The sequence below is a fragment of the Pseudoliparis swirei genome, chromosome 10 (genome assembly GCF_029220125.1).
Source record: "Pseudoliparis swirei isolate HS2019 ecotype Mariana Trench chromosome 10, NWPU_hadal_v1, whole genome shotgun sequence".
In the NCBI taxonomy this organism is placed as follows: Eukaryota; Metazoa; Chordata; class Actinopteri; order Perciformes; family Liparidae; genus Pseudoliparis; species Pseudoliparis swirei.
The window spans coordinates 3,308,418-3,323,417 of record NC_079397.1 but is presented as its reverse complement, the minus strand read 5'-3'; the positions used below and the strand labels follow the sequence as shown (position 1 = coordinate 3,323,417).

At 42.1% G+C, this 15,000-nt stretch overlaps 1 protein-coding gene and 1 long non-coding RNA gene across 11 annotated transcripts in view; both read left to right on the top strand.

Annotated features, from left to right (window-relative positions):
- The window catches only part of dgki (diacylglycerol kinase, iota), a 55,868-nt gene that overhangs the window by 12,159 nt on the left and 28,709 nt on the right, over positions 1 to 15,000 (top strand). For all 10 annotated transcript variants that reach the window (XM_056424765.1, XM_056424760.1, XM_056424766.1 and 7 more), the window contains exons 2-3: positions 12,054 to 12,162; positions 14,609 to 14,704. In XM_056424765.1, the coding sequence (XP_056280740.1) occupies positions 12,054 to 12,162; positions 14,609 to 14,704 (205 nt within the window). The remainder of the gene's footprint in view (positions 1 to 12,053; positions 12,163 to 14,608; positions 14,705 to 15,000) is intronic.
- LOC130200454 (uncharacterized) lies at positions 1,690 to 3,896 on the top strand. Its single transcript, XR_008833016.1, has 3 exons — positions 1,690 to 1,789; positions 1,914 to 1,959; positions 3,204 to 3,896. It is a non-coding gene; the product is annotated as an uncharacterized LOC130200454 (long non-coding RNA).

The window sequence follows — 15,000 nt, the reverse complement described above, 5'->3', positions numbered from 1 at the left end:
GTTGTTGTTGTTATCGAAATGCAGCTTTATCACCTCTTGGAAGTTCTTTCTTTCTTTGTCTTTCACGTTCGCCTGCAGGCTCGTGCCGCCTTTATTCTCCTTCTTTTTCCAAACCTGTGTGTGTGTGTGTGTGTTGAGTGGACTCTTCACCACTGTGACCGTTCGTGGTTCAGTTCACTCGCTCTCGTCCTCTCCTTTCTTCTACTTATAGAAACAGAGTGGGTTTTCTGAGTGGGAGTTTTGGGAAAGATCATCTGCTGACTCTGCTGGAAAGAGAGAGAGAGAGAGAACAAAAGAGAGAGAGAGAGAGAGAGAGAGATATTGAAACAGCAGCGTTGCCTCTTAAATCATGTATTGAGTAATTTGTGTTTATTTGAATATAATAAAAAAATATCTGTGCAACTGAATCTGACTGTTGACCAGATACCAATAAATACTCTGGCTGTTCAATACATCAACACACATTAATAGTGCAGTAAAATAATCAGTCTATGTTGATCAATATTGGTATTTACACTAATCTGATCATGCTGCTGCAGTGTTTTAAGTGTTTTTTACCTGAAGATATTCCATTTGAAAAAATCTTAATGGAGACATTCAACTCACAAACTGGTTGTTTTCAATCACATTAATGTGAATAAATTCTGATAATATTTATAGTAATAATTGATACTCAATTTATTGTGTGACCCATGAAATACATTTGGCCAGTTCAATTGTAAAATTCCTTTTAAAATACTTTTTAGGGACCTGAATATAAAACCGGGAAATACTCCTCACACGTATCCCTGTGATGCCTTCAGGGAACCCTGTTTTCTTTATATACAAGTGAAATGTCGTTGGTGAAGGTGTCTGGCGAGTGGAACTGCTGACGCGGCTCCTCCTCGTGACGCCACCGAACGCCCCACCGGGCATCGGTCACACGGCAAAACCACCAGAAGACTATTTTGTGCTTTTCTAAGTATAATTTGGGAGATTTGCGGCATCCCACAAGTTGGAAACCACCGTCGTTGGCCATAAAAGGGGAAATCGGGATGTTTAAGCGCTCTCTGTCTGACCGCAATGAAGAAGACACACACACACTCACACACACACACACACACACAACGATGGCCGACACACCGTCACATGTTTGTGTCCATCTCCTCATGTTTGTGTTCACTGGCTGCAGCTTTTCAGATGATGGAGGAGATCAGATGATATGGATTTCAAATGTCAGACTGTGTGTTTGAATCTCTCTCTCTCTCTCTTTCTCTCTCTCTCGCTCTCTCTCTCTCGTTATCATCTGATGTGGTTTGTTTGATTGTTTTATTGGAGCTGCTGCTTCATTTCAACTGAACACGTTCTGAATACAAACTGAATTTAAACCAAGTGTGAGTGAGTGAGTGGGAAAAAAAGGAGAAGAGAAAATAGTAGGTGGATGAGGATGAAGTTATGGAGGGGAGAGAGAGAGAGAGCTGTAAAGAGTGAACATGTGGAGGAGGAGGAGCAGGAGGAGGAGGAGGAGCAGGAGGAGGAACAGGACACGGAGGAGGAGCAGGAGGAGAGGAGGAGGAGCAGGAGGAGGAGGAGCAGGAGGAGGAACAGGACACGGAGGAGGAGCAGGAGGAGAGGAGCCAAAGCCTTTGACCAAAGCCAAGACCGCCTACAGATGCTCTCTCCTTCACTCCCTCTTCATGTGTCCTCTTGTCTCTCTCTCTCTCTCTCTTTCACTCTCACTTCCTCCTCCCTTCCTCTCTAATCCCTCCTCTCTCTCCTCCTCCACATCCACCCTCAGAGGAGACGTAATGTAGGCCACACACACACACACACACACACACACACACACACACACACACACACACACACACACACACACACACATACACACACTCACCTTGTCCTTCAGAGATGTCTTTGTTTCGTCATGCTAGGGGAGCAGGTGGGAGGTGAGAGGCGTGGCCTGTGTAACAGTGTCAGGTGAGACAGTGTTTCGATAATGTAGCGTTGAACCTGCTTTTATATTCATATATATTTATGTATATATATATATATAGTTATTTATATTTATATTTATTTCTTTATATATATTTATATATTTAGAGATTTGTTTATATTTATTCATATATATTTAGATATTTATAGATTTGTTTATATATATATATATATATATAGTTATTTATATACATTTATTTATTTATATATATAGAGAGAGATTTGTATATATATATATATATATATATATATATATATATATATATTGAACCAGTGTATCATCAGGTGTGCTACTGTAAAGCTGCAGTTGGCTTTTCATCTTGGTTAATTGCTTCGTAGCTGTTCGTTTCAGTTGAGACTTTCCCATCATTTACTTGACTAGAGATACCGTTGAAAATATATTAAAAATGTTATGTATAAAGAGAGAGAGAGATAGATAAATACCAAACTACTTTTTGGAGGGTAAAATTTGTGTTCGCTGTCATGGAAAACGGATGAAGACAAAATAACACGTTTTTATGCGACTCGCAAATACCAAATGTTTCTACTTTTTGGTTAAGTTACGGTGTCATCACAGTTATAATTCATGTCTGAACCAAACATGTGAAGCACGAGTCGTTGGGATTCATCCACTGGGGATCATGAACAACCAGATAGAATAAATACACAGAGATGTTCAAACTGACCTGTTAGAGAGAGATGGTGCTTATAAATAGAGGGAGGAAGGTCAGAGGGTAAGAGTCCGGCTTCCTGTATGCATCCTCACAACCGGATACACACACACACACACACACACACACACACATTATAACACACACAACAAAAAATGTGATGTTAATTTTTCATAGTTAAATGTATTTTAAGAGCTCAAAACCTGTTGACCAACTGACACACAGCTGATTGTTTTTTATCACAGATTAAGCCAATTTACAAAGCTTTAAAAGAAATAGAGGGACAACAAATGTGGCATTTTTTAGTTTGTGTGTGTGTGTGCGTGAAGAGGGTGATCTAATAGGAGTGGATGGTGTGCCTGACTGCAGCTGCTCTCACACACCCACTCGCTGTCACAGACACACAGAGAGGAGAAAAGTAGACCGTAATTAAATATATTACACTTATTAAAGTGGAGTGAAACCCCGCGAGCTCATGTGTATGAATACGCGTTTCATAAAGTAATCAGTGCATCAAGATGACATTTTATTGATGCATTATTTTCCCTCTCACGGCAGATTACTGACTCATTTGAATGCGTCTGTGCTTCAGCGTTGTTTGTCAGCGCGCCGTCACTTGTTGACGGAGTCGTCTGACTCCTCGCGGCGCCTCCAGAAACCTCACGTCCCGTTATGGAACAGGTTGCTCTGGACTTCACGTGGAACCGGAGGCTCGGCCACGGCGTGCGGACAGACGGACGGAGAGAGAGAGGAATGCTGTATGCTGGGAGAAAAACTGGGAAGGAAGTCTGAGTGGGGTTGCCATGACGAAAACACCCTTCACAACCCCCGCCCCCCAAACACACACACACACGCATTTACGCACACACACGTTTGGCCCGACTGATTATTAGAAGCCTGCGTGCAGATTAAAATAATCGGTGTGTGTGTGCAAATTCACAATAAATAACCACAGAAGAAGAAGAAGAAGAGACGCTACAATCCGTACGTCGCTATAGTAACTGCGTGTGTGTGTGTGTGTGTGTATGTGTTTGTGAGTGTTGATTTCTTCCTGCTATTGTATGCAGTCACGTTCCCGTGTGTTTGTGTGTGCTTTGGGGTCAGACTGAGTCTAGAAGTCGCACGCTGCTATGTGATATATATATATATATATATATATATATTTGTATATACAGGACTGTCTCAGAAAATTTGAATATTGTGATGAAGTTCTTTATTTTCTGTAATGCAATTAAAAAAACAAAAATGTCATGCATTCTGGATTCATTACAAATCAACTGAAATATTGCAAGCCTTTTATTCTTTTAATATTGCTGATTATGGCTTACAGCTTAAGAAAACTCTAAAATCCTATCTCATAAAATTTGAATATTTCCTCAGACCAAGTAAAAAAAAAAGATTTATAACAGCAAAACAAAATCAAACATTTGAAAATGTGTTTCCAGGTGTTTCGAGTTAATTAGACGATTCAAGTGATTTGTTTAATACCCTACTAGTATACTTTTTCATGATATTCTAATATTTAGAAATAGGATATTTGAGTTTTCTTAAGCTGTAAGCCATAATCAGCAATATTAAAAGAATAAAAGGCTTGCAATATTTCAGTTGATTTGTAATGAATCCAGAATGCATGACATTTTTGTTTTTTTAATTGCATTACAGAAAATAAAGAACTTTATCACAATATTCTAATTTTCTGAGACAGTCCTGTATATATATATGGATGCATACATATATATATATACATGTATATATATATATGTAAATATATATATACACATATATACAGGACTGTCTCAGAAAATTAGAATATTGTGATAAAGTTCTTTATTTTCTGTAATGCAATTAAAAAAACAAAAATGTCATGCATTCTGGATTCATTACAAATCAACTGAAATATTGCAAGCCTTTTATTCTTTTAATATAGCTGATTATGGCTTACAGCTTAAGAAAACTCAAATATCCTTAAATATTAGAATATCATGAAAAAGTATACTAGTAGGGTATTAAACAAATCACTTGAATCGTCTAATTAACTCGAAACACCTGGAAACACATTTTCAAATGTTTGATTTTGTTTTGCTGTTATAAATCTTTTTTTTTAACTTGGTCTGAGGAAATATTCAAATTTTATGAGATAGGATTTTAGAGTTTTCTTAAGCTGTAAGCCATAATCAGCAATATTAAAAGAATAAAAGGCTTGCAATATTTCAGTTGATTAGTAATGAATCCAGAATGCATGACATTTTTGTTTTTTTAATTGCATTACAGAAAATAAAGAACTTTATCACAATATTCTAATTTTCTGAGACAGTCCTGTATATGTGTATATATATATATATACACATATATATGTATATGTGTATACATATATATGTATGTATACATATGTGTATACATATATACATGTATATATATATGTAAATATATATATATACGTATATATATACACATATATATATGTGTGTATATATATATGTATATATATATGTATATAGCTCGCTTAGTTTTCATATTTAATAAACTAAAATCAGTATGAGTATTTGTTGCGCCGAAATAAATACCAGGTATCTCCAAATGTTGTTATTTTTTCCGATTAACATTGAGTAGATTAAATATAATCCAAAAAGTGACTTTAGCTCCATGAGTTTGAAGTTTTACTAGACGATAAAACACGTGTCTATAATCCTATAAGAATCCTCCTCCACCATTCACATTACTAAATAATAAATACATCATCTACCAGGAGTTTAGAGGTTTCTGATTGGCCGACGCAGCGCGCCGCTGCATTAGGTGTTGTTATCGTCGGTCTGAATACTTTCTCAAGAGTTTTGAATGATACATATTTATTTGGAGGAAAGGCGTGTGAAGGTTGTGTGTGTGCGTGTGTGTGTGTGTGTGTGTGTGTGTTTCCTGTCATCAGTATATTATAAATGACCCTCATGGATCCCGTCTCATAAAGCCTGTGTGTGTGTTTGCAACCTTTATCCATCACACCCCATTACCTGAGGCTCACACACACACACACACACACACACACACACAAACACACACACACTGGGCATGCTGTGTCACCAGCGGCAACAAACAAGCCTTTAACATTGACCCACATAGAGAGAGAGGGAGAGAGAGAGTGAAAGGAGGTAGAGAACTTGGTTTGAGATGGAAAGAAAATGGGAAGAATGAAAGGAGAGAGATAAAGAAACGGAAGTGGAGCAAGACGAAGCAGAAGAATAGAGTGAGGGTTTGTGAGGCGGCTGGATAATGCAGCGATGGCATCTCCTTTTATTTCCGTACTCATGGCTTTATGATTTTATTATTTATAGCGTCAAACAAACTGAGCTCACCTCGTCCGGGATGGACGACTGAAGTCACCGATATGTCATCTCCTCTTCCCATTGGTCGGCTGAATCCCTATCGGACGGCCTCCATCGATTCGCCTACAGAGTCACGTGACCTGCAGCAGTGACTCTCATGTCAGACTAGGAATAACATGCTTCAGTTCAGCAGTATTTCTATTTTTTTGGGTTACGAGGAGACATTTAAATCCTCCGGAACGCATTAAAAAAAAGAAGAAATTATCTCCACTGTCGAGAATTAAAATCCTCCATCAACGTAAAAGCCTAAAATAATCCCTGTATCATCTCTGTGCAGCTAAATGTGCCTCTTACAACTGTGTGTGTGTCTGTGTGTGTGCGTGTGTGTGTTTCTCATCTCTTGTGCAATGTTCCAAAAGTAGAGCCCGTTCACCTGTAGAGGAAAGGAGACGTAGAGGAGGAGGCAGGACATAGGAAGCAGTGGATGGAAAGAAGAGACACTTTTAAAAATGATTTATTATTTATTATTATTACTACACACCCAGATCCTACAACATCTATGACATCACAGCACCACAGATCTATGACATCACAGCAACATAAGCCTTGTTTATCACCTTTAATCCAACACATTGGGGGAGCGTTGAGGGCGGAGCTTAGGTCTGGAGGATCCAGTGTCATAGGTCACCGGACACCACTGCTCGCTCTCTCTCTCTCTCGCTCACTCACTCACTCACTAGGGCGTCTTCAGTCTAGAACATAAACTTTAGGTAAATCGTAACTCCGCCCTATAGCCGCTGTGAGCTCTACCCAAATCAAGAAAACGCACACACACCCATACACACCTACACACACACACACACCTACACACACACACCCACACACACCCACACGGCAGCGGTGTCCGGTGTCCGTCACGTTGATTGGCCTAATTACTTGACTGTCGCTGCGAGTGTGCAGAGAAATAAACGATGAGTTGATTCACCTCGAAGGAGACGAGGACGCAGAGAGAGAGGGAAAGAGAGAGAAAGAGAGGGGGAGAGAGAGGGAGAAGGAGAGAAAGAGGATCATCATGATAAATGACGGAGCAGACGGACGTGGAGGGGGGAGGAGGGGGACTAAAGTGCGTTGGTTTCACCGGCTCTTCGGCTCCAGGTGAGCGTGTTCACCTTTTGACACTTTATTATTATTATTATTATTGGGATACGACTTCATGCGACCTGATCTGGCTTCTCAAGGCCACTTGACTCCTTTGGTGTTCACATTATGTACATTTGTACATCCAGATGTCCCCACACACAGGAGCGTCCAGGCTACTCTCAACATACCTCTAATAATCATACCTGTAATAATCATACCTGTAATAATCATACCTGTAATAACCATGCCTGTAATAACCAGACCTGTAATAACCATACGTCTAATAACTACACCTCTAATAACCATACCTGTAATAACCATACCTGTAATAACCAGACCTGTAATAACCAGACCTGTAATAACCATACGTCTAATAACTACACCTCTAATAACATACCTGTAATAACCATACCTGTAATAACCAGACCTGTAATAACCAGACCTGTAATAACCAGACCTGTAATAACTACACCTCTAATAACCATACCTGTAATAACCATACCTGTAATAACATACCTGTAATAACCATACCTGTAATAACCATACCTGTCATAACCAGACCTGTAATAACCATACGTCTAATAACTACACCTCTAATAACCATACCTGTAATAATCATACCTGTAATAACCATACCTGTAATAATTAATAATTCTATAATTCTTATGTCCATAATTCTTTAATTCTTACGTTCATGATTCTGTTCATCATTCAGTAACCAATCAGTGACATGCACATCTTCAAAGAAACATCCTGTCTACGTTTGAATAGTTTCATGCGGCCAAAAGTCCCAAAAACCCAAATATATTGAATCTGAATGAGACGAACCCCCCCCCCCCCCCCCCCCCGTTTGAGGAGTGGAGCTCACAACCTGAGGTTGTTTTGCACACGTCTCTCTTTTCAGCGAGCGGCTCAGTGTGTGGATGGACATGTGGTTTCTCTCTCGCTGCTTTTACAAAAGTACAAAAACAAAAAAACAGAAACCGCGCAGGTCAACGTCTGCTGAACTCTGAGTTTGTAATGTCTCCTTTCGTGTGGCGGTGACTTTTGTTCGGGGTCGCCACGCCCACAGGAGCCAGCGAGCCGACCCGATTGGACGGGTGCGTGGGCTCGTTAAGCTCGTTAACGGGAAACACCTCAATCACCTGAAAACCCCACTGTAGTAACGCTGACCCCTCTCCCTCGTTACCGAGGATCCGTGGATAGAAAACAGTGGAGGAATTACACGGATTACATCATCCGCAGTGTGTAGGCCGCGTGTGTGTGTGTGTGTGTGAGTCAACCCACATGGGGTGACGAGGCCTCTGTCGAAGTAACCGCATTTACTTACAGTTTATTGTTAAAGTTGGCGAAGCGCACACACACACACACAAACACACACACACACACACACACAGAGAGAGAGACGATTCTCTTCCAATATAATTACTGGATGAGCTGCCGATGCGCCCGCTGTGCCATCGTCATGGCAACGCCGACAACCCACCTCTGCTGGAGGAGGAGGAGGAGGAGGAGGAGGAGGAGGAAGAAGAGGAGGAGGAGGGAAATAAAGAAAATAGTGAGGTTAGAGGAGGGGGAGAGATAATGGTGATGTTGATTTGAAAAATAATAAGAAAAAAAAGCCGTGAGTGGAGGAAGAGGAGGAGAGGAGAGGGGAGTGATGAGTAGTTAGTACCAGATGAGGAGGAGAGAGGAAAGGAGAGGACAGGAGAGGAGAGGAGGAGAGGAGAGGAGGAGAGGAGGTGTTGGGACACTTGGCTCCTCTGTTCTCTCTCTGTACCCGAGTTGTGACTTATTAGATGAGGAGACTCATGGAGAAAGACACTTTTGGGTCGTACAGATGTCTGTCTCTCTGCCTGTCTGCTTGTCTGTCTGTCTCTCTGTCTGCCTGCCTGTCTGTCTGTCTCTCTGCCTGTCTTACAGTATGTCTGCCTGCATGCCTGTCTTACTGTCTGTCTCTCTGTCTGCCTGCCTGTCTGTCTCTCTGCCTCTCTGTCTGTCTGTCTCTCTGCCTGTCTCTCTGTCTCTCTGCCTGTCTGTCTGTCTCTCTGTCTCTCTGCCTGTCTGTCTGTCTGTCTCTCTGCCTGTCTGTCTGCTTTAGCTCCTTCCAGCTGGTGGAGTCCTCAGTGTGTGTCTGCCTCTCATTCCTTCATCGTTCCTCTGCTTCCTTTTATTCTCATTTTTCGGTTAACATCCAGAGAACAACGGATCTACTAAAATAACTCGGAGGCAAAATGTGTGTGTGTGTGTGTGTGTCTGTCTGTCTGTCTGTCTGCGTGTGTATGTGTGTGTGTGTATTTTTGTATGCGCCCAAAACATATTTCCTCCTTTTTTTGTGTGTTTAGATTTGTAGCCTTAATGCCTGTGATCCTGTGTGCTTTTAGTAGATTAGGACTCACTCAAATATAGTGTTGACCTACGACCCCCAAATCAGAGTGTGTGTGTGTGTGTGTGTGTGTGTGTGAGCGTATTTTGAGTGTGCGTTGCCATTTAACTTGTTTTGGGACGAGTACGTCAATGCTACTGTTCTGACTTCCATTTCTGACAAAACACACACACACACATACACACACCTAAAATATCCAATTCATTAATCCACCGCGTTCGGGGGGGAAACGCGTGTGCTCTCAACAGGAAGTACGGGAGGTCAAAGGTGAAAAAGTAACAAAATGTTCACTTCCTCTTTTAGTGGATTTTTTAAATTACAACAAACATTGAAAGTACCCGAGTACCCTTAACTTCGTGGAGCCTCAGTCCGTCTGTTACATCATGTCAACGTTATCTTTCTGCCTTTTGGTTTCAATGAAAGTGTGTGTTGATCACCTGTAAAACGCTGGTGTGTGTGTGTGTGTGTGGGTGTGTGTGTGTGTGGGTGTGTGTGTGTGCGAGTGTGGCATATGTCCAGTCACCATACGCCCTTGCATTTGTGCGCCGTGTCACCCACGCAAAACTATTATTATCCCAAGAGTCGTGAGGGCGAGTACATGCATATATGTGTGTGTGTGCGTGTGTGCGTGTGTGTGTGTGTGTGTGTGTGTGTTTGTTTGTCGGGGTGTGTCATCAGGTTACATTGTGTGTAAGTCAACTCCTCTTTGTCCTGGCGGATAATTTTAGAGAGACGGCCACTGAAACTTTCAACAGGGAGGTCAGATACTCCTGGGCAAGCTTTTCCACTGACGGACACACACACACACACACACACACACACACACACACACACACACACACACACACACCTTCATTCACATAATTACCCATTTACTATAAAAGTTGTGGCTTCTAATTCAAGACTTCTGCAAAAAAAAAAAATTTGGAGTAAGGGGATGAAACATGGAGAGGAAGAGAGGATGAAACATGGAGAAGAAGCGAGGATGAAGCATGGAGAGGAAGAGAGGATGAAGCATGGAGAGGAAGAGAGGATGAGGCATGGAGAGGAAGAGAGGATGAGGCATGGAGAGGAAGAGAGGATGAAACATGGAGAGGAAGAGAGGATGAAGCATTTAGAGGAAGAGAGGATGAAACATGGAGAGGAAGAGAGGATGAGGCATGGAGAGGAAGAGAGGATGAAACATGGAGAGGAAGAGAGGATGAAGCATGGAGAGGAAGGGAGGATGAAGCATGGAGAGGAAGAGAGGATGAAGCATGGAGAGTAAGAGAGGATGAAGCATGGAGAGGAAGAGAGGATGACGCATGGAGAGGAAGAGAGGATGAAGCATGGAGAGGAAGAGAGGATGAAACATGGAGAGGAAGAGAGGATGAGGCATGGAGAGGAAGAGGATGAAACATGGAGAGGAACAGGATGAAGCATGGAGAGTAAGAGAGGATGAAGCATGGAGAGTAAGAGAGGATGAAGCATGGAGAGGAAGAAGCATGGAGAGGATGAAGCATGGAGAGTAAGAGAGGATGAGGCATGGAGAGGAAGAGAGGATGAAGCATGGAGAGGATGAAGCATGGAGAGGAAGAGAGGATGAAGCATGGAGAGGAAGGGAGGATGAAGCATGGAGAGTAAGAGAGGATGAGGCATGGAGAGGAAGAGAGGATGACGCATGGAGAGGAGGAGAGGATGAAGCATGGAGAGGAAGAGAGGATGAAACATGGAGAGGAAGAGAGGATGAGGCATGGAGAGGAAGAGGATGAAACATGGAGAGGAACAGGATGAAGCATGGAGAGTAAGAGAGGATGAAGCATGGAGAGTAAGAGAGGATGAAGCATGGAGAGGAAGAAGCATGGAGAGGATGAAGCATGGAGAGTAAGAGAGGATGAGGCATGGAGAGGAAGAGAGGATGAAGCATGGAGAGGATGAAGCATGGAGAGGAAGAGAGGATGAAGCATGGAGAGGAAGGGAGGATGAAGCATGGAGAGTAAGAGAGGATGAGGCATGGAGAGGAAGAGAGGATGAAGCATGGAGAGGAAGAGAGGATGAGGCATGGAGAGGAAGAGAGGATGAAGCATGGAGAGGAAGGGAGGATGAAGCATGGAGAGTAAGAGAGGATGAGGCATGGACAGGAAGAGAGGATGAGGCATGGAGAGGAAGAGAGGATGAAGCATGGAGAGGATGAAGCATGGAGAGGAAGAGAGGATGAAGCATGGAGAGGAAGGGAGGATGAAGCATGGAGAGGAAGAGAGGATGAAGCATGGAGAGGAAGAGAGGATGAAGCATGGAGAGGAAGAGCTGCTGACTCATGCTCTGAGGGAACAGATCTGCCTCGTCACCCTAAGGTGCTGCTGGCGTTTCTCCTTCAAGCTGTTTCACTTCTCCTCCACCAGCTGAGCTGAGATGTGGGCGCGTCCCGTGAATAATTAATGTGCATACTCAATTATTATACCGAAATCTAGTTCCCTCTGTGGCGAGAGGGAGGGAGAGAGAGAGAGAGAGAGGGGGGGTGGGGGGGCGTTTTCTGTTCTTTGATTGCTGATGTCATTTGTTGTTGTTGTTTGTTGTTGTTTACAGGAAGGCCATCTCCCGCTCCGGCCTCCAGCACCTCGGTCCTCCTCACCTCGCTCTGCCTCCGGCCTCCAACGGGCCCAACAAGGAGCTGCGTACCTGCATGGACTGGACGGTCAGACACACACACACATGCACACACACACACACACACACACACACAGACACACGCACACACACACACACACACACACACACACACACACACACACACACTCGTTTGTATATTGTCTTTTTATTTTCTTGTTTTTCTTGCGTGCGACCCGGTTGCATAATCACGCGACACATCGGAGTTCAGGTTGTTTTATTTTGGCGGGATGGGATATTTTTTCTGTGGTTTATTTTGCGTTCCACTTTCAGCTCATTGAAAACGCTGAAGCCCAAACGACGATGACCTTGTGGAAAATAACGCAGCGAGGCAGCTTCTCTTCCTTTTGAAATCGATGTGATTAAAAACGGAACATAATACCTGTGATTCCCTCGCGTGTGCAGTTTTGCATACGGTTCACATTTCAGCAGCAATAAGCTCAAATCTGTGACTTTCGTCCTCATGAAATAATCTAAAGTCTTTACCCCAGCGGTGCATTGTCATGACGATCCAACCTCCTCAAGTACAAACAACACAAAGTCAAAGTCGTCTTTATTGTCATCTTTATTGTACATTTTCCATTTGTTGAACATACAGAAGATCCAAAGTGTGTTTGTCTCTTGTCCGACATAAAGTGAGAATTAATAAGAGTAATAAAAGTGATACGGTTAAATAATAGCAGAAATAACTATAAATATATTTTTTTAATAATAGAAAACATCTGTAAATATTCCACAGTTTTTATCTGTATTTCATTCGTTTTCATCAAAACGATTTTACATATAGTCTCTGCAAAAATCCCCAATCAGCGTGTTAGAGACACACTTTTATTAATATGTGATTCAGACCGTCACAGACGGAGGTTCATATAAGAAGACAAACAATATATATATATTTATATATATATATACTTGAAGTCGGACCCCGATGGAATCGTGCATCAATAATGAATATTACGTTTTAAAAAACCATCTTTATTAACAAACTCCACATGTGAGGTTCCCCTCTGGCTCCGTCTGCAGGGACACTTCCACCACGTCACCGCTGGCCTTTAGCTCTGCACGACACACACACACACACACACCTCACTCATTAATATAAAGGGGTTGATTTACTGCAGCTTTACGGGCTCCTTTTAGAAGCCAATGAATCAGGAAGTGACTAAGAGGAGATTTTCTTTTTGTTTTCCTATAATATCCGATATTGGAAGAGGAAATGCTTACAAATGGCCACTGAAAGTGATTCTCTGTGATAGAAAGAGATCCGACTCTTTTCTCATCAACGTTTGCAGCATTATAATAATTAATATATAAATATATGACGTTACATCGGAGAAAAAAGGCAACAAATAAGGAGAAATATGTTTATTGTATAATAAAGTAAGCAAATAAGCAAGTAAGCAAGCAAGTACGCAAGTAAGCAAGTAAGCAAGTAAACAAGGAAGTAAGCAAGTACGCAAGTAAGCAAGTAATTTAGTTTTTTAGTTTAGTTTAGTTTATTTCGATCAGCAATACTATACAAAAATCAAAATTTCAACAAAAGAAGAAAGTGGCCGACCGAAAGGGTCAAGGCTGAAGCTATCAAGCTTATAAGTGCCCTAACCTATGCTTTCATGAAAATACTTATTTTAGAGAACCATATACATATACCTATATATACACATATACACATGCATACAAATTCACACACCCATATAAACATATATACACACACATACCTACATATACATAAAACAATCAACAAAACAAAAACAAAAAAGCTTGTCCACATTACCCGTTACTTATGATGCGTCATCAATGCTGATACGTCTGTACTTGTCCAGAGTCATGTCTTTAAATTTTTTTTTTAATATCACCAGATTCTTACTTTCCTTGATGTCATCAGTTAAAAGTAAGCAAGCAAGTACGCAAGTAAGCAAGTAAGCAAGCAAGTAAGCAAGCAAGCAAGTAAGCAAGCAAGTACACAAGTAAGCAAGTAAGCAAGTATGCAAGTAAGCAAGTAAGCAAGCAAGTAAGCAAGCAAGTAAGCAAGTAAGCAAGCAAGCAAGTATGCAAGTAAGCAAGCAAGTACGCAAGTAATACAATAACAACACAATAAAACAATATGGCCTAAAACAAGCAGCCGTAGAATATTTAGTTTAACACTCATGACGTCCTCTTACTGACACACACACACACACACACACACACGTGCAGCCGAGTGCACTCGAGATGTGTGTGTGTGTGTGTGTGTGTGTTTTCACACTGCTCTCCGCCTCCCGCTGTGCGTCTCAATCTGCACCTTCAATTAACACGAGTGCTGAAATGACCTTTCGGCTCCTCGGCGGCGGCAATCATGAGCTCGGCTCGCTGACCGCTCACTGACCGCTCACTGACCAGGGTTTATTTGCATGTGGTTTAACGTGACCTCTCTCTCTCTCTCTCTCTCTCTCTCTCTCTCTCTCTCTCTCTCTCTCTCTCCGTCTGCTCTGCAGGAGAACGCGCTGAACGGGGATCACCTGTGGATGGAGACGAGTTGTTCAGGAGACCTCTGTTATCTCGGAGAGGACACCTGCCTGCTGAAGGCCGCAGTGAGTAGTGTACACACTGTCAGTGATGTCTGGTTGTATAGAAGTCTATCTTAAAGCTGCATTCTCTCTCCTGACCACCAGGGGGCGACTCCTCTGGTTGTATAGAAGTCTACGATTCACGTGTTAAAGCTGCATTCTCTCTCCTGACCACCAGGGGGCGACTCTTCTGGTTGTATAGAAGTCTATGCGTCATGTGTTAAAGCTGCATTCTCTCTCCTGACCACCAGGGGGCGACTCCTCTGGTTGTATCGAAGTCTATTTTCATGTATTAAATCTTTCTTTTCCCGAATTTACAT